Below are 26,880 nucleotides of genomic sequence, written 5' to 3' on the forward strand. Positions count from 1 at the left end.
AGTTGCCTTTTGCATCAAGCCTCATGGCTGCCTGCATAGTGGTATTTCTGCTGTTGGTTTCCTGTGGCAAGGTTGTTCCTGAGCGTTTGGTATTTCCCTTGTTTGCCGAGATGTGCATCATAGACATTGAGTTGCCCTGAAATCATTCAACCATTAGAGGGAAATAATAGCCAAGAGAGAGAAGCCCTCATCTCAGTCATACATAAAATATTAGGTTTCCTTTAATGGAAGCCTCCCTATCTCCACAGATTGTACCCCAATGCTACGGTGCATTCCTCCCCCAACTAATGCACTTGATGGGGAGAAGTTGTTTATGGGTCCTGCAGTTCATAAAATGCATGCACACGCGCACGCACACACACACACGCACACGCACACACACACACACACACACACACACACACACACAGACACACAGACACAAACACACAGATACACACACACACACCCACACACACACACACACACACACACACACAAACACACAGACAGAGACACACACAAACAGACACAGACATACACACACACTCTCTTTCTCTCTCCCCCCTGACCATGCCACACACGAAATGTGAGCCACTTGAGTACAAGACCACTCAGATGGTGTGTGTGTGTATGTGTTTGTGTGTGTGTGTATGGCGGTGTGTGTGTGGTGGTGTTGGGGGTGGAGGGGGGTGTAGGTTCACTCTGCTGAAAGCGCTCCAGAAACAGGTCATGAAGAAAAATGGTTGCGATGCAGCGGTGACTTGACCTGTGAGTAATTAGCATCCCCATCGATTTCCTCTTCCTGGAGTGACCCATGTCACAGTACCCTTGGAGTGCACACGTTGCTATATTTCACCAACATGGCCCGCGTGAAAGCCACAACTCTCTCAAGACAAGACAAGACAGGACAGGACAGGACAAGGCTGTCCTCCTTTATTTCTTTTTAAAACTTTTTTAGGGTAAACTACAGAGCAGAGCAGCATTTTGTGTGTGTGTGTTTGTTTGTTTGTGTGTGTGCGTGGATGCTTGTGTTTGTGTGCGTGCGTGCTTGTGCGTGTGTGCGTGCCTGCGTGTAACCGTTGTTCATCCACTTTAGAGCAGGAAAGTAGACTCTTTTTTTCGGACTCGCTTCTTCTCTGAGCGCTGTCGGTAAAACGTCTGTGTTGTGTAACACCCAAAACTGACAAATGTCTCCCCCTGCATCACAAGGCAGATTTCTTAAGAGCCAAGATGGGGGCAGATAAGACTCCTGGTGAAATTAAATCAGAGACTGAACCCAGAGTTGACCTCCAATCAAAAACTCTGGGTCTATGGCCGGCTCTGATTGGTTGAAGTAGTTCAAGTCGAGAGGTCAAAAGGTCTCCATTCAGGACAGGGGGTGCATCACCATGGCAGCAACTGCGTCAGAGTTCTGATTAAATCGCAGATGAAAACGACGCATAACAAAATTGTATTATGGTGATTATATTTTGTAAGTATTTCTTTTCATGCCGGTGTAGTTTTGGCTATTTTGAGCGGCCTGTGATGTGTTTGTTCTGTAAAGCTAATTCGAGTCTGCTGATCACAGACAGGTCTCTTGTTCTTTTTTTGTGATTTCAGTCATCTGTATTTGACTGGACAGTAATGCCTATTGAAACTAACGTCTTCATCTGAAACATAGCTATGATGCTGATAAGTTGTAAGACATCAGCATGTATTTGGATTCATCAGACTGAATGTGTATCAAACACTGTTCCAAACATATCATGACAAAATTTGTACGATTTCGTTTTTTTTATTTAAGTTACATAGCTAAATATTGGAGTTATAAATTGCATAAAATCATTAAAATGCTTTTTGTTTTCATAGGTGACTGGAGTTAAACTACACTGTTTGTCTCAGGACAGAATCATTCAGTCTGCAACTATAGACCAGTAAGTGGTTTTATATTATATTTTGTTGTTTTGTCGTTGTATGTTTTGTGTAATCTTAATTCTCTTGTACTCATTCTCCTTGATAGTGGTGTTGAGGTGTGCATGAAATGTAAAAAAAAAACAAGACAAACAAGATGCATGATATAGATATGTATGACTTCCTAATCTGCTCTGACATTTGATGTTGTCCTGATAATGTGTTGTACCAGCATTTCTTCTCCTTCATTTGAAGTTGCTATTGGAGTGCCATTTACACGTAGTACAGACACAGAAACTCAGCACCAGCGAAAGTTACCTGACAACCACGTTCATCTCACGCTGAAATGTACCCCCCTCTGCTCACTTGGGGGATTATGGACGGGTTCCTCAGGGAGGAACCATGTTCAAAGAGGAGAGTGGAGAACCGGTGAGAGGGAGAACGGGGGCCTCCCAGCAGGGCCACAGGAAGTGGGCTCAGATACTGCACTGGAGGGGGGGAATAATAATAACAGCATCAGTAAATCATGTAAATAGGAAGTAAGTAAATAAATAAATATATAAATGGAAACACAAGGTAGCAGGCTCTGTGCCGTCATCTTCCACTGAAGAAGGGACAGATTGAAATTATCCTCTGGGGTGGTATCACTGCGTTAGGTGATAGAAGCAGAACCCTCTCTTTCTATTTTTTATTATTTATTTGCTTTGTTTATCTGAATATTTTTATATTTATATATTTACTTATGGCAGGAAAATAGTTGAAATAAGAAATTGAGATTTATTGATGTTGGGAGTTGGTTATGTTTTTTTTTCTTCTTCTTTTTTTCAAAAATATATGTATGCCACTGCAGAGGCTTTTCAACATTTTTACATTTTTCATCATCTCTAGCTGGGCCTGTTCGTGTAATTATTTTCTGTGTGTGGTGTGTGTGTGTGTGTGTGTGTGTGTGTGTGTGTGTGTGTGTGTGTGTGTGTGTGTGTGTGTGTGTGTGTGTGAGAGAGAGAGATAGAGAGAGATAGAGAGAGAGAGAGAGAGAGAGAGAGAGAGAGAGAGAGAGAAAGGCAAAGAGAAAGAGTGAAGCAGCTACTCGGAGGACTGGGAACAGTAGAATGGACTTTCCTGCGTGTCATTGTTGGAGCCCATTGTGCCCTGCAGTGTAATTAGGGGTTGGGAGTGCTTGGTGCATTCCTGCGAACAAGGATGCTCTCAGCTGGACACAGTGGAGGGCATTCATACGGCTGCTTCCTCTGCCACCCCGAGGAGCCTGCGTTTCACTGCCTCTGCCGCTGCCACAGAGACATTTCCCCTTTTCCAAGGGCCGCTCGCCATGTCTCGGGGCAAATGCAACCTTTCCCCCCCATCCACAGCTGCCCCCCCCCCCCCCCCCACCAGTTATTGACTTTTTTTCCAGGTTCTAGTCCTCTTTCCTTATTAGCGAGGCAAACAAATCAATAGACTCCACCGTGGCTTGAGTGTGGACATGAAGAACCAAACTCACTGTCACAAGTAATCCAAGCTCTCATTGGATTCCATTTCCTTCTCTGTCACCCCCCCCACACACACACACACACACACACACACACACACACACACAACTGAATTCCGTGTTGGAAGTTCTGTGTTCTAGTCCAGTGTCTAATGGACTCTGACCAAAACAATCTTTTTTTTTTATAGCTCATTATTTGCATTAATCATCTCAAGGGACACCCTCACGAAAAACAACCAGCGCATCAATAATTCTACACCTTAATTATTTGACCATTTTTATATGGTAATTGTACATAGTTCTAAAACATTTCTTTAGCTATTTAAATAGAATAACTTCTATACAATTGTCTAATACAATTGTTTGTTACTGTTGTATTTGGAGCATTTTTGTCATTTTTATGAATCATCCTCATCATAGAAATTAGAGATGAAATTTGATGAAACTAAAGATAAAGTGGGTTTTTGATTTGTGACGGTCACCTTTGGGCCTCCCCCTGCCCCTGTAGTATTCGTCTGTGTCTGAGTCAGTGTCCTCCTGCTGTTTATTTTTCATGGCATGTCAGCCCGCCGCCTGTTTGTTATTTTGATCAAACAGCAACAGATCCTATGGAGTAGCAGAGCAGAGCAGAGCAGGGGGAAGTGCTGCCTGCCACTGTCACTGAACACCACCTACCCCCCCCTCAACCACCCCCTGCCTCCTCCCTCCTGCCCCCCCGCCCGCCCCACACACACACACACACACACAACCCGCATCTCCTTCCCTCCCACCCCCTTGCTGCCTCTCAAGTCCTCCCCAGCTGGAAAGTTTTGACATCTGCTGGTTTGGGCCACGGCTGAGCAGCTGTCAGCAGTGGGGAAGCCTCTCTCGTCCTCCTCCTCTCCCCCTCTCTCCTCCTCTCCTCCCCCTCTCTCCTCCTCTCTGCTCCTCTCCTCCTCTCTGTGGTGGCGGCGGCAGCAGCAGTTGGCGGGGTGGCACGCCGCCAGCTCAGCTTGTGCCATCTGTGCTTGTGACATCCCCCTCTAATTAACACCAGGGTTAATTGTTCTGGCAGGCTCAAATGGAGGGGCTAACATCACCCAAGGGAGATGTGCACAAGTGCCACTGTGCCAGGGTGGTGCCACGGAGCGCTCTCTGCCACGCTTAACCACAAAGCTATTGACACACGCACACACACCCACACACATATGCACACACACACACACACACACACACACAAACACACAGTGGTTAACAGGCGGCAATTCTTACTTGCACCGGGCAACATGCAATAAGGCTGAGGTGTTGTTTTTTTCTGGACTTTATTCTGATGAATTATGCTGTGCTGTTGTAATGATGTAGAAAGAATTGGGTTTAGAGAAGCAAAAACCACCGCCCTGGGCCAGTTGGGGAGGGAACAATTTGCATGTTATTACTGAATATTCATAACTAATTGTGTTAGGCTTTGCTAATAGAGCCTTGTGACAGTATGAAAAATCGTCAAGCACTTTTATGGCCAACAAAGCACACTGCCTTTTTTTGCCGTTGCCCCAACACTCTAAGTGCTGAATGATCATTAAGACACTTAGTTGCTAAATATAACAGGTCGCGCCATTCGTCAGGCTGACGTGATATCATTTATTAAGTGTTCTAATTTTATCTCTGTGTACACCAGCCATTTTTTACAGTACTTAGCACAGCGTGCGGGGAGAATGCCATCTCCTCCACACGAACACGACTAGAACACTCCAGTAAAACATATGGGAGAGTTCAGCGGCACAGCGTGTACTCATCCATTCACAAATTTAGATCTGACAGGGCCATTTCCTACCAAAGAATATCCTCATCTTACCTTGGACTGAAAAGTGCTAAAAACATTAAAAAAACTCTGTTTGTTCTGTTTTTATGACTCTTTTGAGTGTAAAATACTAATGCTGAACAGAAATGTTAATGCAATGTGGAAAAGTCGGGAAAGTGTGGAGAAAAATAGTTTTGAATTACAGTTTACACAAGCAAATTATTTAATGCATTAGGCGGGAAACTATAGATTCTGCATAACTACATGTACATCTACATAGATCATTTTGGGCACGGAATTATACATTTTTGGAGCATGTAAAAATGATGGGATCTTTTATTTCAGTTTATGAAGCATGGGACCAAAAGCTTGACATGTAACGTGTTTTTAGAATGTAGAGGCAAGACTAAGATGACCACCTGATTAAAACCTGAGGCCGTCTCTCGTTGGTAGCAGCATTGGTGAAGGCGAAGTGGGCCGCAGCAGGCACTGAGGCTCTGATCTTTGCCGTGTCAGATGGGCGATGTCGGAATAAATGGATGCCCTCTGGGCAAAGAGAGACTGAGATCTGAAATTTTGCGTGCCTCTCTCTCTCTCTCTCTCTCTCTCTCTCTCTCTCTCTCTCTCTCTCTCTGCGTCTTGGCAGCCGGCGGATTGCCTGGCAGCCGGGTCGTGCCACTGCGGAGAGAAGGATCCGGGGCTGCGCTGAAAAGACAGGAACCTTTTACCCAGCATGACACGACAAGAGAAAGAAAGAAAAGGAGGGGGTGGGGAGGGGGGGCAGAGCAGTCAGGAAGAGGAACAAAACACCTTCTTTTTGTTTGAGTGTCCCGTAAAAAGGAAATGGGAACGAAATTGACTGTAGTTAGTCACAACTCAATGGGCTGCTTCTATTCAACCAGCCCACATCCCCCACTGGCTTCTTCTCAAGTCAAGATGATGCATGTCACATGTCATGATGTTATGAGATGTCCACTACATACGTTTTGTATTTAGCAATTGTGCAAATGGGAATCGGAATAAAAGGTCTGTCTGTTAAGGAAGAGTTTGCCCTAGAAAGTACAACTTCCGAGTTGTTTTTTTATTGGTAATTCATGACAGTCTTTTGCTTGACTATGACAGAAAAGTTTTTAGTTTTTTTTGGGTGAAACCTAGGCTCCATTTGGGCGAGTCTCTGTTTGTTCGTCCTCTTATATCCTTGACGCCAGAGATACATCACCAAATCACAAAGCACTTTCAGCATCACTTCAGTCTCTCTCTGCACTTTTGTGATTCCTCAGGTGCTTTGCCACGACACTTACATCTCCGCCCCCCTCCCCCACCCTTACTTCCTATTGCCTTCTCTACCTGATTTTTCGCTTTCACGTCCCATGCCAGTTTTGCATCAATCCACATTACTGATGGCTCCACAGGAAAGGGAGCCATCGGCGCCGCCATTTGCATATCCAAATAGAGAAGGAGACAGATTAGTGTTGCCTGCGTACATTAAGAGGCAATATTTATGGGATCTGGCTTCACTGCGGGTTTCTTAGCGGAGCCGCCAGCGTGCCACTTGACAGCTGTCGCTTGCAGCCGAGTGCCTCGCGACAGGCAGCTTGGGCTCGATCTGCGCCTCTGTCACACAAGTTTTGTCTCTAGCGCTGCGCCTAGACATTTGAGGGCTGTGTGTGTGTGTGTGTGTGTGTGTGTGTGTGTGTGTGTGTGTGTGTGTGTGTTTGTGTGTGTGTGTGTGTGTGAGTGTGAGCGAACTGTGGCAGCAGAAGCTGAGGCGCCCCAAGCCTCTCTGTCACTTTAAGGCCCTCACGCTTCCCTGTGGTGTCCTGGCAAATAGCCTGTCCAAAATTCCACATCTGCCTTCACTCGAGCTCTTTGTCTCATAGACATTTATCTATACAGATCGAGACTGTTGCTGCCACCATAGCCACACTGCCTTAACCGCGTGTTTGTGTGCATGTGTGTGTCCAACTGTACAACCTGTATTTCCTGTATATGAAGTATATTCTTATTTTTGCACTCGATAACTGTGAAATTGTGTGAATGTTGAATGAGCATAGAGATAGAAGAATGGAAGTCTAATGAATCACTCTTATTTTTGCTCTTTGCAATTTCCTGTCCCTTTTACTCCTGCTCAGGCAAGCTCAGAGTCCCCTTTGTCCATAATACAATCTGTTTGCTCTGAAATGGGCCAGAGTGGAGATCTGCGCGTGTGTGTGTGTGTGTGTGTGTGTGTGTGTGTGTGTGTGTGTGTGTGTGTGTGTGTGTGTGTGTGTGTGTGCACCAGGGACAGGAACTCATTTTAACCATCCCCCGGGTGTTAACTTTAACACCCCCCCCACCCAAGTGACAATAATATGGCTTTTTTTTTATAAGGGAGAAAAGCAGAGCCTCAGTGGAAGAGGTTGGTATAGAATGCAGCACTCACTACATAGTAATTACAGAGCCCACTAGGGGATCTGACGTGGAAAGAAAGGGATGGGGAGGGGGGAAGAAAGAGAAAGAAAAAAAATACAGACTATACAATGCAGACAGGGAGGTTCATTAGGGCTTTCTCATTAAGCCCCCATTACAACTGCTACAAAAGCCACAGAGGCGCCATTAAGGAGCAAAAATTGTGTCCAGAGCAATTTAATCATGCTTTTCATACACCCAAGTGATGGTCTTGATGAATACCTAACAGAAAGAAAGCAACGTATGAGCAGGGATTGGAGAAAAAGGCCTCCTCTTTCTGCTCTTCTTGTTAAAGCACATTTCTTTGCCATGGTACTTTGGGGAATTATTTAGCTAATTCAATTTTTTAAAACCTTTACTGTAGTTATCATTTCAGCTCTGTCGTAATTGTTGTACGTATTTTTATTTTTTATTTTTAAGTGTCTGGAATTATTATTATGATGTTTTTGGCTCCTCTGCACAAGTGTCCAGGTTGAGGTTAATATTCTCCTGTTCCCCGTGTCCTATAGTGGCGAGCAGGAGTACATTATGAACCCTCCGCGCGGTGAGCTGGTGGACCTCCTGAAGGCCAGGATAGGGATTATGCACAATCTCCAAGAGGAAATTAAGATGCTTTCAGACACGACCACGGCAAAGAGGAATGAGGTACGGCTGCCGCCTTGTTTTCTTATAGTTTTTTTCTGCATCTTTGATTTTGCGGAAACAACTTTGAAGTGCGGCTTTATTTTTGTATGATATTGCTTACCGCGTGCGGTGCAGGCTTTGACATATGTTGCGAGTTAAATGCAACGTCTTTGCGTGTGAATTGTTGACATGTCTGCCCTCTAGGCTTCAAATGCCATTTCAGATGAAATACTGCTTCCTCACTTCCCACACCTCCCAACCAAGTGTTGACAAATGAAAAACACCAGTGTTTTACTATCTGTGGGTTATGCTGGGACAAATAGAGGGTTCGTTTTCGGTAAACCACATTTATATGCAACGCGCTTCCTGCAACAAACAACTCACCATTTCAGAAAATTAAGTAGATGTCTTTTTTCCGATTCTACTGCTGGTAAGATGCGTATTTATCAGGAAGAAAAGTGAGTGAGAAGTATAATCATTTTTCTCTTCTCTTCTACTGACGTCTATCTTACCTGCAGAGTGACGTTGCAGATAGCGGCCATCTCTGGGTGGGGTTTGGCCCTGACCTGGCACAGACTAGCTTCAACACATGCAGAGTGCTATCTGTGTGTTGTGATGAAGTGTGTGGGCCTGGGTTTTATAAATACGAGTTGAGTTATCCTGAAACATCAGTGGGAGCCTCTCTCCTTTGTCTCACATATATGTGTGTGTGTGTGTGTGTGTGTGTGTGTGTGTGTGTGTCTGTCAGATGCAGGAGAAGACTGATGCTCTGTGTGTGTGTGTGTGTGTGTGTGTGTGTGTGTGTGTTTGTGTCTGTCAGATGCAGGAGAAGACTGATGCTCTGGCGATGCCTCGTGGCCGCTTCGAGTCTCTGGAGAAACTGCAAGCGGAGAAGGTTGCTGAGATTGCCGATAGAGACGCCATCGTCGCACAGCTCCGCAAACAGCTGCGGCTGGTGCAACAGGACGGGGCGGACATGCAGAACCAGGTGAGGAGACACACCACACACACACACATGACCACACACACACATGACCACGTACACACATTCACACACACACAGATGCCCATATGTGCCCCTCCAGCCCCCAGAGGGACCTGTCTGAGATGATCTGCTGCACCTCTCCCATCTTCCACCCCCACCGTTCCCATCATCCTCCTGCTGCAGCAGCCACACACACTCGACCGGCTGAGCTGCCACACACACTCGACCGGCTGAGCTGCCACGCACACTCGACAGGCCTGTCTCCTGCGCTCAGGTCCTTTTGTAATCATGTAAATGGCCCCAAACGCCATGATCTCATGCTCTCTTTAAGTGCAGCACACGCGGAGGTGATTGATGCCCGCCTCCCCTGGTGCCAGTGGAGGTGGTGGCAGAGCGGTGGCTGTGAGGTGCACCAGGCCGGGTTTGAATGTTTCCCCTTCATCTGTAGTTTTAGGGGGTTTAGAGGAGGCAAGGGATGCAGCAGGTGCAGCTCTGCTTGCCATTGCGGCACCTGTACAGGTTGTGGACACTGACCTGTCCTGTACCCATAAAAAAACGCTTAAAAGTGCAGAACAACCGCCCCAAGAGCCTGTCCGAACCCTGGGGAACAGGTTTGGATCTCACTGGGTTCTTTCTCAGATGCTGCAGTTCTTTTGGTCTTTGTGGAGAGTGCGGAACATATCAGTCAGAGGGGCACCCTGCCTCCTGTGTTGCTGTAGCACTAAGCTGCCAAACCAGCCCTCATATCTACGTGTCAGGGCGCTCTGTTCTGGCCTTTGTTCTGATGTTGTGAGTTCAGAAAGGACATGGTCTGGCCTCCTGCTTGAGTCAGTGAGTGGGGACCCCCACAACCACTCAGGCAGTTGAGAGTCTTGACACTATGTGAGGTAAAATAGCCGTGTGCTACAGCCAAGGCGACACCAGGCTCACCACGGTGTGTTCACCACATCACCAGAAATGGATTCTGAACTCAAAATTCAACATGTCTTTTTTTATGTCACACGCGTAGATGTGTCTTCCTCCTGTCGAGGAGCTTGTTCTGATTCCCAGGCCTCGTCTCGTATCCTAGCCCATAGACATGGACGCTCCATGTCATTAGTAAGTTTGTAAATGCTATTAGGCTCCTAATACGCCCCAAATGGGTTTATCTGGTCAGTGTCTTTGTGCGCAGAGGGAGCGCCGGTGTGCTGAAGCAGCCCTGTGGAAATGAGCGTCTCTGTTCCCTGCAGTGGTCGGTGGCAAACAGAGAGAGATCTGTCGGTGTCTTATGATGCAGCGATCACCTGCGGTGCATTAGTGAGGTATTAAGAAGCCTCTCTCCTCGCACCTCTCCTCTCCCCTCCTCTCCTCTCCTTTCCCACCCCAGCTAATTCTATTCTGGCTCTTTCGGGGGCCCTGACTCACCGGCTTTAATTGAGGAGAAGATTTATCGTCACCTCCTCAAAAAGCTAGCAGATAAACAATTTAGCATTGCTCGTGATGAGCGAGAGAGAGTTAGCGGGAGAGGGAGAAAGGGGGAGAGGGAGAGAGAGAGAAAGTGATGGAGAGAGAGTGAGAGAGAGAGAGAGCGAGAGGAGTGAGAGATAGAGCGAGAAAGAGAGAGAGAGAAAGTGAGAGAGAGAGAGAGCGAGAGAGAGAGAGAGAGAGAAAGTGAGAGAGAGAGAGAGCGAGAGAGAGAGCGAGAGAGAGAGAGAGCGAGAGAGAGAGAGAGCGAGAGAGAGAGAGAGAGAGAGAGAGAGAGAGGGCGCTAGCTGGGAAACAGAGGAGAATAATAGCCCTTTGGCTTTAATGCATCCTCTTACCTAACCGCTTGCAGACCTTTTACCACCCATAGAAGCGTGCTAATTACATATGGGTTTAGGGCATCCTGTGTTCCACACAGGGTACCCGCGAGGTCTTAAAAACTTGAAAAAGTCTTAAATTTAGTATTCATAATTTAAGGCCTTGAAAAGGTATTATATTTTGTCAACCGGTCTTAAATTTCACCAACGGGTCTTAAATTTCGTTCATCAAGTCCACATTTGTTTATTGCTCGTTGTGACAACGATCAGTACACCCAAACGTCGCATCCAAAATACCAGGCAACCTGTACATGACTCTGAACTGGCTGAGATGCTGACTCGATATAAAGGATAAAACAAGCTAACGTTAGCTATTCACTACCTGCGCTAGCTAGCTAGACAGTTATGGACACTGCCCTGTCAGGGACAGGGTAATGCTAGTTAATACGCTTCTGCTATCACAGGCAACAGTGGAGCGGGGCTTTTGGGTGATTCTAACAATAAAGAACACACTGTTGTACAGGGGTGCAACAACAGTTTCAGCGACTCCTGTTGCGTTTTTTTCACGGCAGTTTGGGTGACTTGATTATAATTTCATCAACACTAATTCTGGATTGACTCCACCAAACATCAAATCAGCAGCGATTATTTCCCAACCCCTCGAAAGCTGTTGCAATTGAGATTTTAACTTTACTTTCTGTTTGAAGATAAGGTAGCATAGTGTTGAAGAATGGGTTAGTTGAAATTGGACAAAGTTGAAATTAATATATGAGATTGAACAACATAAACCCCTATACAGATAAAATAAATTAACAAGGATAGCAAAACCGATTGATAACGGCAGAAAGGCGTGCAGGACAGGACGTCAGATCACAGTGACACAGGCAGTTTTTCCCCCATTATATGTGAAGGCTGAGATATTCATAACACTTTATTCAGTCTTACTGGTGGTCCTTTTGTAATACCAACAGGTGCACTTCGTTGTTGCCTATGTACTGTTCTCACTACGTGTTTAGCATTACATCGCATAACTATGTTTCTTGATAACAGCTGTTGCCATTTCCACGAGAGGAACATTTGAATGATGTCAAAGTAAAAGTCCAATACTAAACGGTGTTTGTTTCCATAACAACAATACAAGTAATATACATTTAACAGCCTATTTTGCTACATTTTTGCTACATCTTTTATTTGGCATGTTGGTGAGGTTATTATTTTAGAGGACCATTTCTCAATGGTTTTGTTATTTAATGAATGTTTGTTTATTAATAACTTATTTTTAACAAATAACTCAATTATAATTACAAAGAGGGAAATTCGCAACTCTATCACAACTTCCACTTGCTCCCGCAATTGAAATGCAACAAACACCTCAAAAACATGGATATGGAAAAGCTCTCGCTATAATAAATTGGCTGAACTCATCATACTGGATGAACAGATTGCTGCCAAAAGCGCAGAGCTCCAAAGGCTGTAGGATCTGTTGTATTACAACCTCACACAGGTTCACCCACAGACATATCCAGACACGCATGCACACACACACTCACACGTCCACCCCTCACAGTTATTGTTTTAAATGGTTCTGTCTTATGATTACATTTTTTTATTTTATTCATATGCATATCAGGAAAGGTGCGATGTTGGTCTTAAATTTCATCTAAAGTGGTCTTGAAAAGGTCTTAAAAAGTCTTAAATTTGAGATGAAAAATCCTGGGGGTACCCTGTCCACAGTTCCACTAGCATCATAAATACATACATTAAGACCAAGGAGTAGCTATTATTTGAGCATTATTTGGGCCTTGCAAAGAAAAATAAGTAATGTAGTCTCCGAGACTGAAAATGTGTCACTTCTTTGTTATTGAAGATGTTTGCGTTACGTCATGTACCATGTCCTATTTGCACAGTGATATTAGCTATTAGCACCTCCACCCCAACACCAGTGATAATGACTGCTGTGAATCAAAGCAGATATCTCACACATGCCTTTTTTTATAATCAGGTACATTGTTAACCCAAGACTGAGATTATAAAATGACATGAAGTGTCAAAAAATCTTTTGGTGTCCTCACCTTGTGAGGTCACATACATTCATATCAAGTTGATGTGACGCCCCAGCTGCTGCAGGCCCTGTCAGTGAACTGGAGTAAAGTGTAAGCAGGTGTTATATTAGCAGAATTAAAGGCTGGCAGGTTAGAGATGTGCACTGTGTTATTTAGCAGGAGATTGCTTAGTGCCACAAGTCGGCCTTGTCTGTTAATACTAATAGGGTCAACACTTTGGATGAGTTTTATTCCCCATGTGTCTCCGAATGCCAATAAAACTTTAAAAATGCATTAAAAACAAATTTGAGAGCCACAGGGTTCAAAGCAATTGCGTTCCTCACCCCACAACACAATCCCTTGTGGTGTTTCCACCCCCCCCCCCCCCCCACCCCACCACCCCACACACCCTTTTCATACTAACAACAGGGACCAAAAAAAAAAGTCGTTTTCTCCAGTTTAGTATATGCCATCCATGAAAAATTAACCTGAGCATAAAACAAATAAATGAAAACGGCCCAAATCTCTTTGTTTGAATTTCCGAGCTGTGGTCATGCCTGATTCAGCTCCCGCTCCCAAGTCTGGACCAAGTGTTCAAATGAATCAAAAAACTATTGATTTGCAGGCTGTAGCACTGCTGTCTGTCTGCATATTAATACTGAAAGCCTTTTCCTTTCCTCCTCTCACTATTTAATTTCTTTATATCTTCATAATTGATTAATGTTCCTTTGTAAAAAAGAAGATGAATAATTTATTAGCGCAATAGCCGGCGGCTAATGAGAAAATGTTTAATTTGGGTAAATGTAGCTGTGTGTTACGAGTGGAGCAGTTTTTGCCGGTGCTCAGACATTAAATGGACACACTCCAGAGGCTCGTTGAAGGGAGCGGAGCGGCACAAGCTGGCGCAGGCTGGCACAAGCTGGCACGGGGGCTGGTATGATCATAATTACGCTAAATCTTTGTAATGATAATGAAAGATTGAAGAGATCTCAGGGAGAGAGCACCTGATTGTTAGTGTCTGTTTTTGTGTGTTGGGATAGTTTTGATGAATGTGTCTTAATATCCCCCAACCGGCCCCCCCTTCCTCACCACCAAGAAGACGACACACACACACACACACACACACACACACACACACACACTCATAGTCTGGCTGGCTGATCCGCATTGAAACTGTGCCAGTGACAAAATTGAATAAACAGCACTTATCCCTAACAAGGGGGCGTAATTAAATATGCAAATAACCCCAATAATATCATTAACCTCAGCTGTGCACTAGACACTCAGGAGAGCTTTTAAATGGGAGCCAAATTGAGACATCTGTGTGAGTGTGTGTGCCTGCGTGTGCGTGTGTGTGTGTGCATGTGTGTGTGTGTGTGTGTGTGTGTGTGTGTGTGTGTGTGTGTGTGTGTGTGTGTGCATACACATGATCAAAGCAGGTAGTTTTCCTGCGCTGATGATCATTTCACAGACACCCAGACCTGACCAGTCTGATTAGTGCATACTGTGCAGGCTGCTTGAAGCTGCGCGTGTCTAAATGTGTCTGGCCATTTCCATGCAGTACAAAGCAGGCCCGTTTTTTTTTTAAGGAGACATTTCTAGGGAGGAATGATCTGTAGAATGCAGATGCTACTCCGTAGAATGAGCCTCTAATACTTCATGATCACAAAATTAAACAAGATTCTAAGAGGAAGTATTCATTGTGAAGATTTATCTGTGTGTGTTTTAATGTTGTGTGTTTGTGCTGTCTCTAGGCGATGTCTTTGTTTGTTCAGATTAGTTGTTTCTGTAATTGTAAATCTCTACTTCTAAATTGTGTTTGTGTCCTTAATCAACCAATCATTTGTTTGTTCACTTGATTAGGGGACATGCTTACAGGTGTCATATGTGCACATATGGCTGTGTGTGTGTGTGTGTGTGTGTGTGTGTGTGTGTGTGTGTGTGTTTACTCGTGGCACCATATGTGTGGTCCCCCTTGGCACATTATGCAAAGCATATGCTGCGCCTTCCGCTCAGGGTGGCAGAGAGGAGGAGCCACTTAGAGCCCTAATTGGCTGCTAATGTGGCGCACTGTGGCAAGCTAACAGTGAATGGATGGTGTTTACCAGGAGATGCCTGTCACTTTGCCGAGTGTGGCTGGCAGTGCCACGCTCTACTCTGCTCTCTGCCTCTCCTCTCTGCTGCCTCCAACAGCTGGGTTGATACAGGCAGCAAAACCTCAGTTGTGCCTGCTTAACGACTTTAATGAGTGCTTGGGGGGTGTGTGTGTGTGTGTGTGTGGGGGGGGGGCTGGGGGGGGGGGGGGTCAGGATGGAGGGCCTCAAGCCTAATTTATACTTCTGCATCCCTCTCCGTCCTCGAAAAAAAAATGGGCGGGCGGGGGCAGGCGGTTGATTCAGAAAAAATTGAACGTACTGGTCGGGCCTACATACTACTCCGACGGCTATGCGTCCTAAAGCCTATTCAACCTATTCAACGCCAGACCGCTGGGTGGGGTAACTACTGTTTGTCGAGCCCGTAGCTACCACATAACCTCTTTATTGGAAGTCATTGATTGTTTTTCCTCCCAACTGTCACTGACATGACACGGATGCTGCTTCAAGACCTGTCGGGCAGGTGCAGTGACATGGGCCTTGGAGACATGTAGCACAGTCAATACTAACATGTCTAATGCTATATATTCACTTGAGTAGGCAAATGTATCTCCATCGTGGTGGTCATTTTTTTGTGAAAAACATTGCGATTTATAACAAAACGATATGCTTATCTTACATACAATACAGAAACTATTATAAAACGATCCAATAAAATGAATACGTTCTTATTTTCTTTGGTATTTTTGTCACATTCATACTGCAATGATCGCTGGGTAACCTTTGAATAACTACAACGCTATGACAATGCACTCATTGGCCACGAGACGGTTGCCCTTGTCAAAAAGTGGTAACGTGAATGTGTCACTATGAAACAAAGCATGCACACTTCGAACAAAATTACCCCCCAAACTCTGAGGACAGGGCCAGAAAAATAAACCCACGGTATTCATCATACATCATACATCATGCAGTGTTATAGTTATATCAGACACACAGCAAGAACATGCATACCTCAACATACAGTTGTGGGACTGCGATTTCAACCATGAATATGTTGGAAAAACACATACATTAGCACACTTACTAATGATCATCTGCCAGGCTCTCACACACGAAAAGTTGATTCCAAAACTCTCGATTTGCCCTTGTCAAAAGTGTTAGCGTGAAACGTCACTATAAAACAAAGCATGCACACTTCGAACAGAAATACCCGTAGAACTATGAAGTAAGGGGCAGAAAATTAAACCCACTGCAGTCTTCATACCAATCCACATGCAGTGTTATAGTTATATCAGAAACACAACAAGAGAACTAACAACTAACAGACAATGGTTGATGGTGGAGCTGCTGGACTAGTTTGAGTTATAAGCAGAGGACGTGCTTGTAGCGATTTGAGCGACAACTACAACAACAACAGAACAGGAGACAGGTGGTACGTACGTTTACTAGATTTTCCGCTAAATCAAGCGTTAGCGTATTCACAATAACTCTCAAAAGTGTGCTGCTAATAAGTACAACGTTGTCGTGCCGATTATGCTCTCACACGCCACCCTCATTGAGGCAAAAGTAATGTTTGACTCAAATGTCTTTCACTGCCGTTTTATGTAAAGTCAGTCATTCTAAATAGGTTCTACACATACATGAAATACATTTCCTATTTAATAGATGCAAAGTAATTATGCTGCCAGCATTACTCCGTAGCAAATTACGTTAGATGTCAGTTGAAGCTGGTTGGAGAAGGCACTTTCAACACCGAGCCACCAGCCAAGAGACCAACAGTGGTCGGGAGAAATGTACTTTTCGAGGGTTTATATAAAATACGGTAGTTTAATGCTGCATGCTGTGCAGCTTTGTAGTTTACCAAAGTCGTACTAAAACATTTTGACAGAAAACAGGAAATGTGAGGTCCTGACATGTGTGATTCCGGAAATGATGTTGTTTGGAAATGATGTCGTAAACTGGCCAATCACAGCCAAGGGGGTCTCCGACTCTCTCCGTCTCTTTAAGAAAAGTTAGAAAAAAGCGTTTGTCTCCGACCAGCTCTCCGACGGCTCTCCGACGGGTCGGATGGGCGGCAACACCTGGGTGAAGGTGTTACCAAGGCGTGCCAAGGCGTGCCAAGGCGTGCCAAAGTGTCCCTCTACGACCAAATCGGAGAGAATCGTAGAAGTATAAAAATGCCTTCAGTGGTCTTCAGGAGGAGTTCATTGTATTTGCTTCTAATTAGATAGCTGTGTCTCACACAGAGCTCCGTAGGTGACAGGACAACGTGTAGATGTTCAAATGATTCTGTTTCGTATCTTATACAGGCCAGTTTTCCTAGAAATGTCTTAAAAATAAGGACTAAAGGCCAAGACTGTCTGTTTGTTGTTCTAAACACTCCATGGCTTAAAGTCATTATTGTCTAATTGGATATAGCATGCTTAGCACAGGGTGATTATGGCAACAAACACACATTTATGGAGACAAGTGTACGCGCCAGCATTGCACAGGGCTGCGGTTGCTGCGGATGGGGATATTGAATCCTGTTGAAGTGGGCGCTGTTTATCTAAAGACTCTGCAGAGTGTCCCTTAATTGTGTGCTGCGTTTCCTGTAGTTTTGCTGTGTGATCATTATTCAGTCAAGGGATATGAAAGAGACAGTGTTCATGGGTTCGGCAGCGGCAAAGCGCACGAAGAAAAGAATGCTGAGCTGGTTTGAACTCGAAACCGCCGCATTTGACATTTGTTATGAATGGCTAACATGAAGGCAAAAAAAAGAAGAAGAAGAAGTAGAAGAAAACAAAAAAAAAATATCTGAGGCGCTCAGACAAGTGGCCTTTGTTGCAGCGAGACAGAGAGAAAAGCCCCGCGTTGTGTCACTGCGACAGAGCAGAGGACTTTCCGATGTGGTTCGCTCGTCTCGGTTTGCCAGAGCCCTGAGTGTGACATATGAAGTGTGGTGTCAGAACCACAGGCATTTACTTAAAGAGAGCCACGCTACGGCATGAGCCGGAGCAGGAGCGGGAGCGGCTCCAGATTTATGCCTTACAGGAACCCATCGCCGCATGGGGAAAGCCGCAGAGAGATGAGCGTATAAACACCAAAGTCATTTACAGCTCAGAGTAGTTTATCACTGTTTGCTTTTCAGTTCAGGGTCTCCAGGACACTGGGATTCACTGCTGTTAATGACGTCGTACACTTAAGATTTGTTCTGACGTATGACACTCATTTTGAGAGGATGTCTGCAGTTTGTAATAGGATTTTTAGTTTTCAACCAGATGAACTGCAAACATCACTGTACATGTTGATGGGGGGGGGGGGGGGGGGGGGGGGGTTAGAAAATCCTAAAGTCGGACGTCATGCTGTTGTTTTAGAACCACATCTTCATAACCTCATAATGGTGAAGGCATGCCAAGGAATAATGTTTCGTTTTCAAGGTAACTAATAAATCCCACATAAGACCCACATCTCTGCTGAAAACAAAAAAATGCTAAGTAGGAACAGTGAAGGTGGACTCAAAGTTGTCAGCGACTGCTACAGGGAAGTAGCAACGTTACCAGGCCTAGTTTACACACCCGTCAGTGATTAAATGGCCGCCATCAAACTTTACTTTTTTTTTTTTTTTTAAAGGAGTATGGAGTGCAATGACACACCACACACACACACACACACACACACACACACACACACTGGGGCTTCATCAGTTCAATCTTGAAGCGTTAGCATGATTTAATCCCATTTCTGGAGCTGGGCATCGTCCTCACCAGAGTCGACTTTGCATAAGAAGTGTCCATTACTCTGCCTAATGACCACATGTGCTTTGAATGGAGCCCCGGGTCTCTGCACGGCAGCTTGGGGAACGCACCAACATTGGCTTGATGGGGGTCCATCGCCACGGAAATGATAATTCATCAGATTCTGCTGATGCGTCGTTCCCATGCCCTTGCCTTATTGTGCGGAAATGAATTAGATTCCTAATTGGAGTGCTACCCACCATCAGAATTGCTAATAAAATTGTCTGGTCTAGGCTGGTGGGGAGACTTAAACATGGAAACAGATTATTTAAAAAATGTCTGCTCACTGTCAAGGTAAAATGGGGAGTATCCACTTTAAGTTACATTAGGCTGTTTGCCATGTAAATTCTTTATAAATTCAGATGTATTTAGCTTGAGGGTCTTGTCAATAAGGCCAAATGATACACGATCACATAAGGTGGCCTTGACAGTTGATGCTGGCGCACATAAACATTTATAATGTGTAAATCCTTTGTTAGCAGCCTAGTCATAATGTTTGTCCAGTTTGTCGGGTTTACATCCAGGGCACTCCTGTCTTCACACCAATGTGACTTAATCTTTTGATATGAGATTGTGTTATGACACCTAAAATTAGAAATGACTGTACATTATGATAACTGACTTAAGAAGGGATGTGGCATGTGGGATTAACATAATGCTAAAGAATAGTGATATAGCTTACAATCTGGTTTACTCAGGTGGTAAAAATGGGAACTATTGACCACTATTATAATAAAATATTTATGTATTTGTTTGAGGCCAAAACAGACATGAGTGTCATTCATTTTCATATACATATATATTTTTATAATGCTAGTAGGATTTAATTCCTGAAATGCAGTCAATTGCCCTAGAGCCCACTATATCTCTGCAGCAAAATACAATATTTGAGCATACTGCCTGTTCTCATTCTCATCCTGGGAAGTGTGTGTGAATGTGTTAGGGAAGCAGAAGGGTTTTTATTATGTCTTTATATTACGTCTGTGGGCTCGGCCCCGCCAATCATTACTGGTCATTACTGGATTTTCCTCTCTGGGGTACTGTGCTAGCCACCTGAGAGACGACCCCTTGACCACACTGAATCAATCATTAATGCCAATTTAGACCCAGAATTGGCCATGACCTGCAAAGTTTGCTTTTTGTGTGTGTGCCTGTGTGTGTTTCTGTGTGTGAGTTTGTGTGTGTGTGTGTGTGTTTGTGTGTGTTTTTCCTCATGTAGATTGAATTCACATAAGGTATTGTAATAAAGATAAATTATTCTACATTTTCCTTGTAGTGTGTGTGTGAGAGTGTGTGTGTGTGTGTGTGTGTGTGTGTGTGTGTGTGTGTGCGTGTCTGTCTGCGTGTCTGTCAGTGGCTTATCATAAACACCCCTCGATGCTCAGCTCTGCCTTTTTTTGTGCTGGCTTTGTTATCATGCATAAGCATTGTAGTTATGAAAGAGAAAAATTACGATCCCTTGGAGTTAATGAATACTTTCATAAACTATCCCTTCAGCATGAATGTTTTAAGGCGCTTGTCATAACACTCCCTTGCTTGCACATGACAGCTGGCATCTGTTACTGCAATTTCATCCTGAATATTTTATAAGTACCTCTCCAAATCCGTCAGAATCACAACCAAAAGGGGCTTTCTTTCCCACCACCTGTGTAATGCAAGACTTTTTAACAAAACGCATCTGTATATGAATGCTTGTGTCAAAATAGAAATAATACCAGTTTGAATACGGGGTCAGATGTTTTAAATATATTAAAGTGTCGTATGCAATACTAATCTGAGAGGATTTTTTTTCTTCCTTTCATGTTTTCATGAATTTATATCAAGAAAACATGGGCAGCACTAGTACAAAACATTGGACCTGCTTTCATTTGTGTGAAAGTAAAAGTGATATGGCAGTCATTTTAAAGCCTGCAATGCTGGATTCAGAGGAGCAGCAGCCCATCTTAGGTCTGTATATGATTATGTGTTGAGATTGAGCTTTCTTCATGGATGGGTCACTCACTCTTGACCTTGTGTGCATGGACAAGCTAGCTCACCATGGTAACCCGGGTCCCTGGGCTTCCAGCAGAGTGGATGGTTTTAGCACTCTTCATGTTCGACTTTTATTGGCTGCACAATTGAAATGTCATGCTTGGTGGACGAAGCAGCGTATAATTTCTTACACGTGATTAAACAGACCCTGTAATATAGAGGGATATAGCCAGCTAAGATCAGAAGGATCAGGGGAGGGGGGAAAAAAACGTTAAAAATATCGAGGAAAAGGTAGGCACATAAAATGCAGGCAAGATACATGCTTAGACAAACAAAGCTATCTTGTCAGAATGCTGTAGCTCTTTAAGTTGATATGTACAGGTCCTTTGTGAATATGTATACGGTGGGAATTTACCGGAGAAAAAAAGCACCTGATGTTTCACATCAAACGTGTCACAGACGTAGGGAAAAACAGATGCGGTTGGTATGAATATTAATGATGAAACCAATTACCTCAGGGACATGTTGTCGAGAGCTTAGCTTGGCTAACGCACTCCTCACCTCTGCCACCATGCTATCAGCAAGAAAACCTCCCCAAGGCTTTTTAAAGGCTGATATATGCAGAGGAAATTTCCTTAAAGATGATGTGTGTCCTCTGGGTAATAGACTCGGCCAGGTCCCATGGCCAATGTTGAGTCCATTCAAAGCAAGAGAGACAGACACATTCTTTTCTGATACTGGCTATTGTCCACACACTTCAAAACCTAAACAGCTTGCTTGCGCTTCTGTTTAACGTTGTTAAGAGAATAATATGTAGTTTCTGCTTATGTACTTCATTTCTAAACTGGATTGCAAGTGTTTGTATTGATAAATGCCGAATTTAGTTTTAAACGAGGTGTGTGAGCGTTTTTTGTGCATTTCCCCAGGTGCAAACGGTGTGGAGTGTGTCTGAGTGATATCTAGGTGGACATAGAGGTGAACTCCACTTACTGGGGAGCGGTGATTGGACCTGGACCTAAGCACTGCCTGCCTTAGAGCTGATATATTACTTAGTGCCACACAATGCTGGCCGCTTGAGATTAAGTTAGATTAATTGATTGAACTTTGAAGGAACTCTCCAGTGAAGGAGGGGGAAAAAGCGGTTCGTCTCTCAATTTCTCAATCTGGACTTGTATAGGCAGGGATTGCTGCCTGATTTGAACTATCGCCTTCCCGGGCCTTCCTGGGTCTGCTTAGGGAAGCACCTGTCTCTCAGATTTAAACGTGTGACTGGAGATTAAAGAACGGAGAAGAAAGATACAAAAATGAATTTGCTGATTAGGAAGTTAAGAATCATCTCCACCTACATATTTAGATGATTCACTTGAAAGCAAAGGTTTGGCCTAAGCATGATAAGTAACTGCAACTGACATGACTGGATGTTTGGAAATTTGCTTTTAATTTGAATGACAGCGAGTGCAAGAGCCTTGAGATTTTGATTATGGATCTGACATTTTTTTTGGAGTGTTAAAACAGTGATAATAGAAAGACATCTCCATTGATTGGCCTTCATTTGTTTACAGCTCACTTTAATTGCCTCAAAATACCATTTGTCAGCTTTATGTCGTATCGACAAAAGACTATTGATTTATCCGATTTTGGATTTGTCCTGTCTTTTGTATATAAAATTTGCATATGTTGTTCAAATGGGAAATAGTAGAATCGATTTTCTTAACTTGAGCCCATATGCTAAAGATTTTCGGATAAGCTTTCTCATTACTTAAGCCGTAATCAATAAGGAAGAGCATCTTTTAATGAATGAGCGGTTTGCACACCATACTGCAGAAATGGGGTCCTGCTCATCCACTGCCTGGCCAATCGATTATCAAGGTTGCTTAAGTGAGGTCCAATTGGTTGACATTGTGGTTTCTCTTTTGTGTATAAACTCTCAGCTCCAGAAAAGCAAAGAGCTCACCCACAGGCAGAGGGAGGAAATCCAGTCGCTCCGAGAGAAAAGAGACACTTCAGCAACAGAGGTAAGGCGGAAACGACATTGTCCGGTGGGCCAATCAATGACCTCTTTAATGCTCACTTCCACAAGTTCTCAGAAGTCACTATTAGGATATATCTCACAGATTGGGTCTGCCCTTTACATTTTCAAAGATCTTTGAAAAGACTCTTCTTTGCTGTGTGAATACCAGGCCTTTGATGAGAGAACTGTCCGTGGGGTTTCAGTCTATGCCAAGGACAGCATCTCCCCAGCAGGGGTGTGTGTGTGTGTGTGTTTGTGTGTGTGTGTGTGTGTGTGTGTGTGTGTGTGTGTGTGTGTGTGTGTGTGTGTGTGTGTGTGTGTGTGTTGGCTCTGGGAGTGTGTTAATGCAGGGTGAGGCCTCAGCCTGTCTGGCTCCTTGACTTCATGTGCGAACACACGCAGGTCTTAGGAGGTAGTTCTCGTCGAACATATATGGACGCTGGACTAAGGGTTATGGTTTATATCGAACAATTTGGAATGTTTACACAATTTTATGTTTACCGCGAATGTTCGCCTGAATTTGCTGAATTTGAACGCAACTCAGGTGAAGCTGACAGACAAGAGCAAACTGGAGAAGAGACTGGAGAAACACAAAAGGAAGGATGAAGAGGAGGAGGAGGAGGAGGAGGAGGAGGTGGCAGACGAGGTGGCCCAGCTGTCAGCTCAGCTCCAACAGTTTCAGGCTGAGCTGGAGAAGACCAGAAGCCATCATGTACCTGCCACACGCCAGGTAACGCACCACTGCCCCTACACACAAGCCCACCCACCCACACACACATATACACACACACACACACACACACACACACACACACACACACCTACACGCACACACGTATACACACACACACACACACACACACACGCACACACACGCACACATACACACACACACACACCTACACACGTACACACACACGTACACACACACACACACACACACCTACACACACACCTACACACACACAAACAGATACACACACACACACACACCCACACACACACACAACTACACACACACACACACACACACAAAACCCCATCCCGTTCCAGCGTCTATGTGCTCAACTAATTATCACACCTCTGCCCTAAGATGCAAGCATGTCCCAACACAGCTCCAAACACCATCCCCCTGTGAACTATTCACACCAGCCCAGCCACATTCATCTAACGGTCTTTCTTCTTCTTCACTATGCTTTTTTAAATCTTTGCATGACAGACAATTCTATCTGTGTGCTTGCAGGAATTAGCTTGGCAAATCCACTGGAGGTGTCGCTGTGTTATTTATTTATTTATTTTAGGGCCATAAATATGGAAGACGCATAAGTTTCAGGGCTGGAAAAGAATCAGACATTTTTTGTTGTATGTCCTTTCGCCGAGTAAAGTTTGCTTTAAATGTCACACATTAGCATATGAACTTTTAAATGAGCTTGTTTGCTCAGTGATGGTGGCATGTAAATACAGACATTGAATATATAGGTTGGGTTAGGCAGAGTTTACATTTTTTGTTACTTTTTCCTATTCCTTCTTTTTCTTCTGTTTCCCTATCTGGTTCTGAAAAACATTAATTAAAGAGTGGCTTGGAAATGTGTCTGCCGAAAATGTGAGATTGACTTCCGATATGGAATACTGCGGAGGAGACGTCCGTCCTGAATAGCAGAGAGTTGAAATGGAAATCATCCTGGCTGTCTTGATTTAGACCGACGTGATTGACAAGCATCACTCCCAATCTAAAGCTCCTTCCATGTATTATTCAGGCTCTTACCTTCCCCTTGTTGTGGGGAGTGTTTTTCCTGAGCCTCCGACGCGTGAGCAAAGCCCCGCAGGTGAAAGGCATCAGAACCACCCGAGAGAAACTATGATTACAAAGGATGAGCAGGAAGCTGGAGGTTTCCACCTCGGGTTTTGTTATGTTTTTGTTTTGTTTTGTTTTGTTTTTTTGAGAGAGATAAGCACACAAAGATGGAAATATTCTCAATAATTAGTTAAGCAAAAAAAAAAAAATAATAAGTCATCCACTGTAACACAGACCACACTTCTGCTGCCATCAAGGACAATCTTGGATTGATGGTGTTTTGATATTCTGATTTATGTAAACATAAAATGTCTCCTAAGGAATATTTAATGCATGTGTACCTGGGCAAATGTCTGGTATGCTTTGTTCCTTTGCCCTTTTTTTCCTTTTCCATGTGATCCTGTTTGCATTTCCAGTAAAGATTACTGCGTACCGACGCAACAATACCTGAAGCACTTCATCATCTGCTAAATGACAGGTGGATTAGGACAAGACAAAGGGACACAAGACCCAGACGTCCCAAACCCAGTATTTAATTATTCCCCACTCTGTGTAGAGCAGAGGAAACAGCAGAGTACATTACATTACGTTGCCTATACCTTCAGTATATAAAAATGATTTAACGTGTACCTCGCTTTCAGCATCATTGGGTAGCTGTAATGTGCTGTTCACTACCTCTCCCACTGATTCCTGTGCTTCCCTCTTTTCCGTGTAAAAACACATCCAGTTTAGCAAAAGGGTTTGATAATACCCTCTCAATTACCTGTGGGAAATGTTCTAGACCACCATGATTTGGAGACCACCAGAAGTATAGGGGGAAAAAAACAAAACATTGCTTGCATGATAAACAGTGAATCTGATCAAATGCTACAGTAGCATAATCATGTTTGTAGCACTGAATTATTTAACCTTTGAATGACCCGACAGAATGCCATTGCCCCAATCACAAACCCTAATTGAATCTCCTTTGTGGCTCGGAGACTGATGAAAAAATAAAATTGAAGGTGAAATATGTATGTGCCCAAGCCAAGTGCTTTATGAATTGCCTGGGCTGCTATTCCAGCCTGTCTGGGCTGCTGCATGAGAAAGGATGCCTGCCTTTCTTATTACAGCCGGCCTCCTTTGTGGGGATATTCCTAAAGGATAATCTGATTTATTTGCAATTTTCCTTTAAGCCGCTTAGTGTTTACTTCTAAGATTAATATTTTTTCTGTATTATTAATATCCAGCCATAATTATGACCAATATGTTGTTTGTGTTGGTGAGATATTTTATTTTTATTTTTTTTTAGAAATAGGCTCAATTCCTCAGAGGCTGGCTGTGGTGTATGAAATGGCCGGATGGTTCTTGGAATCTTAATAGAGGGGAGGAAAAAATGGAAGAAGGATTTTTTTATTTGAGATGAGGTAGAGAGATTGAGATGCCCTCTGTGATTGATAAGGTGTCGAGTCACACTTAAGATGGCCGCCACTGACTGGTGCTGAGGGATTCGTAATCAAGGCGAGGCATCTGAGACACGCGCCCCACACTTCTCTGACGAATCATGTGTCAGGTCACTATGAAGGCTGGCTGAGCTCAGGGAATGCTGGAAACACGTTTTGTTCCTCATACTACGATGATTTATAAATTGCATTGTCTAATTGTTGTCATTGGCCACCAAGCACAATTAAAGACAAGCAAAAAGCATTTTAATAAACTAGATTTCTAGCAATTCTGTAATGAGGCATCTTTAAGGACTGATGCATTTTTACTTTTTTTCATTGAGAGGCCCACCAATCTTTTATGAAGGGCTAAGAAGCCTGGGAACATGACAGGCGGCGAGCGAGAAAGGGCATAATAAAGACGGGCAATCGGGACGGCCTCTGAATGCAGCGTCCCCTGACACCCTCCCCTCCGCATTTGGCAACACACAAATACCCACCCGCACGCCTCTGATCACTGAAGAGGGGATGCGAAAGGCGAGCATAGAAGCGAGAGGGGGAATAACAGGAAGAGGGAAATGCTATTCTGGCTGTGCAGAGCAGCGCATCCTTACCCTTTTTGTTACTCCGTCTAAAAAGCTGAGGCCTTGAGGTGTTGTCTGTGAGGTTAAATGGTAGGGCAGGGAGATTTCTAGGCGAGACAGCAGCCTGTGCTTTGTGTGGTGGGGAAAGGTTAACTGTGCCTTGTGGGGGGTGGGGGGGGGGGGGGCAACTGCCCCTGGCATCCCACCTACT

General features: G+C 44.1%; 1 protein-coding gene across 1 annotated transcript in view; it reads left to right on the forward strand.

Annotated features, from left to right (window-relative positions):
- The window catches only part of pmfbp1 (polyamine modulated factor 1 binding protein 1), a gene marked incomplete at both ends in the record, with an annotated part of 129,033 nt that overhangs the window by 9,002 nt on the left and 93,151 nt on the right, over positions 1-26,880 (forward strand). The window contains 5 exons of the mRNA XM_080855450.1: positions 1,831-1,895; positions 8,093-8,228; positions 9,028-9,195; positions 22,790-22,873; positions 23,414-23,599. Coding sequence (XP_080711576.1) covers positions 1,831-1,895; positions 8,093-8,228; positions 9,028-9,195; positions 22,790-22,873; positions 23,414-23,599 — 639 coding nt within the window. The remainder of the gene's footprint in view (positions 1-1,830; positions 1,896-8,092; positions 8,229-9,027; positions 9,196-22,789; positions 22,874-23,413; positions 23,600-26,880) is intronic.

The sequence above is a fragment of the Sprattus sprattus genome, assembly GCF_963457725.1.
Source record: "Sprattus sprattus genome assembly, chromosome: 17".
Taxonomy (NCBI): Eukaryota; Metazoa; Chordata; class Actinopteri; order Clupeiformes; family Clupeidae; genus Sprattus; species Sprattus sprattus.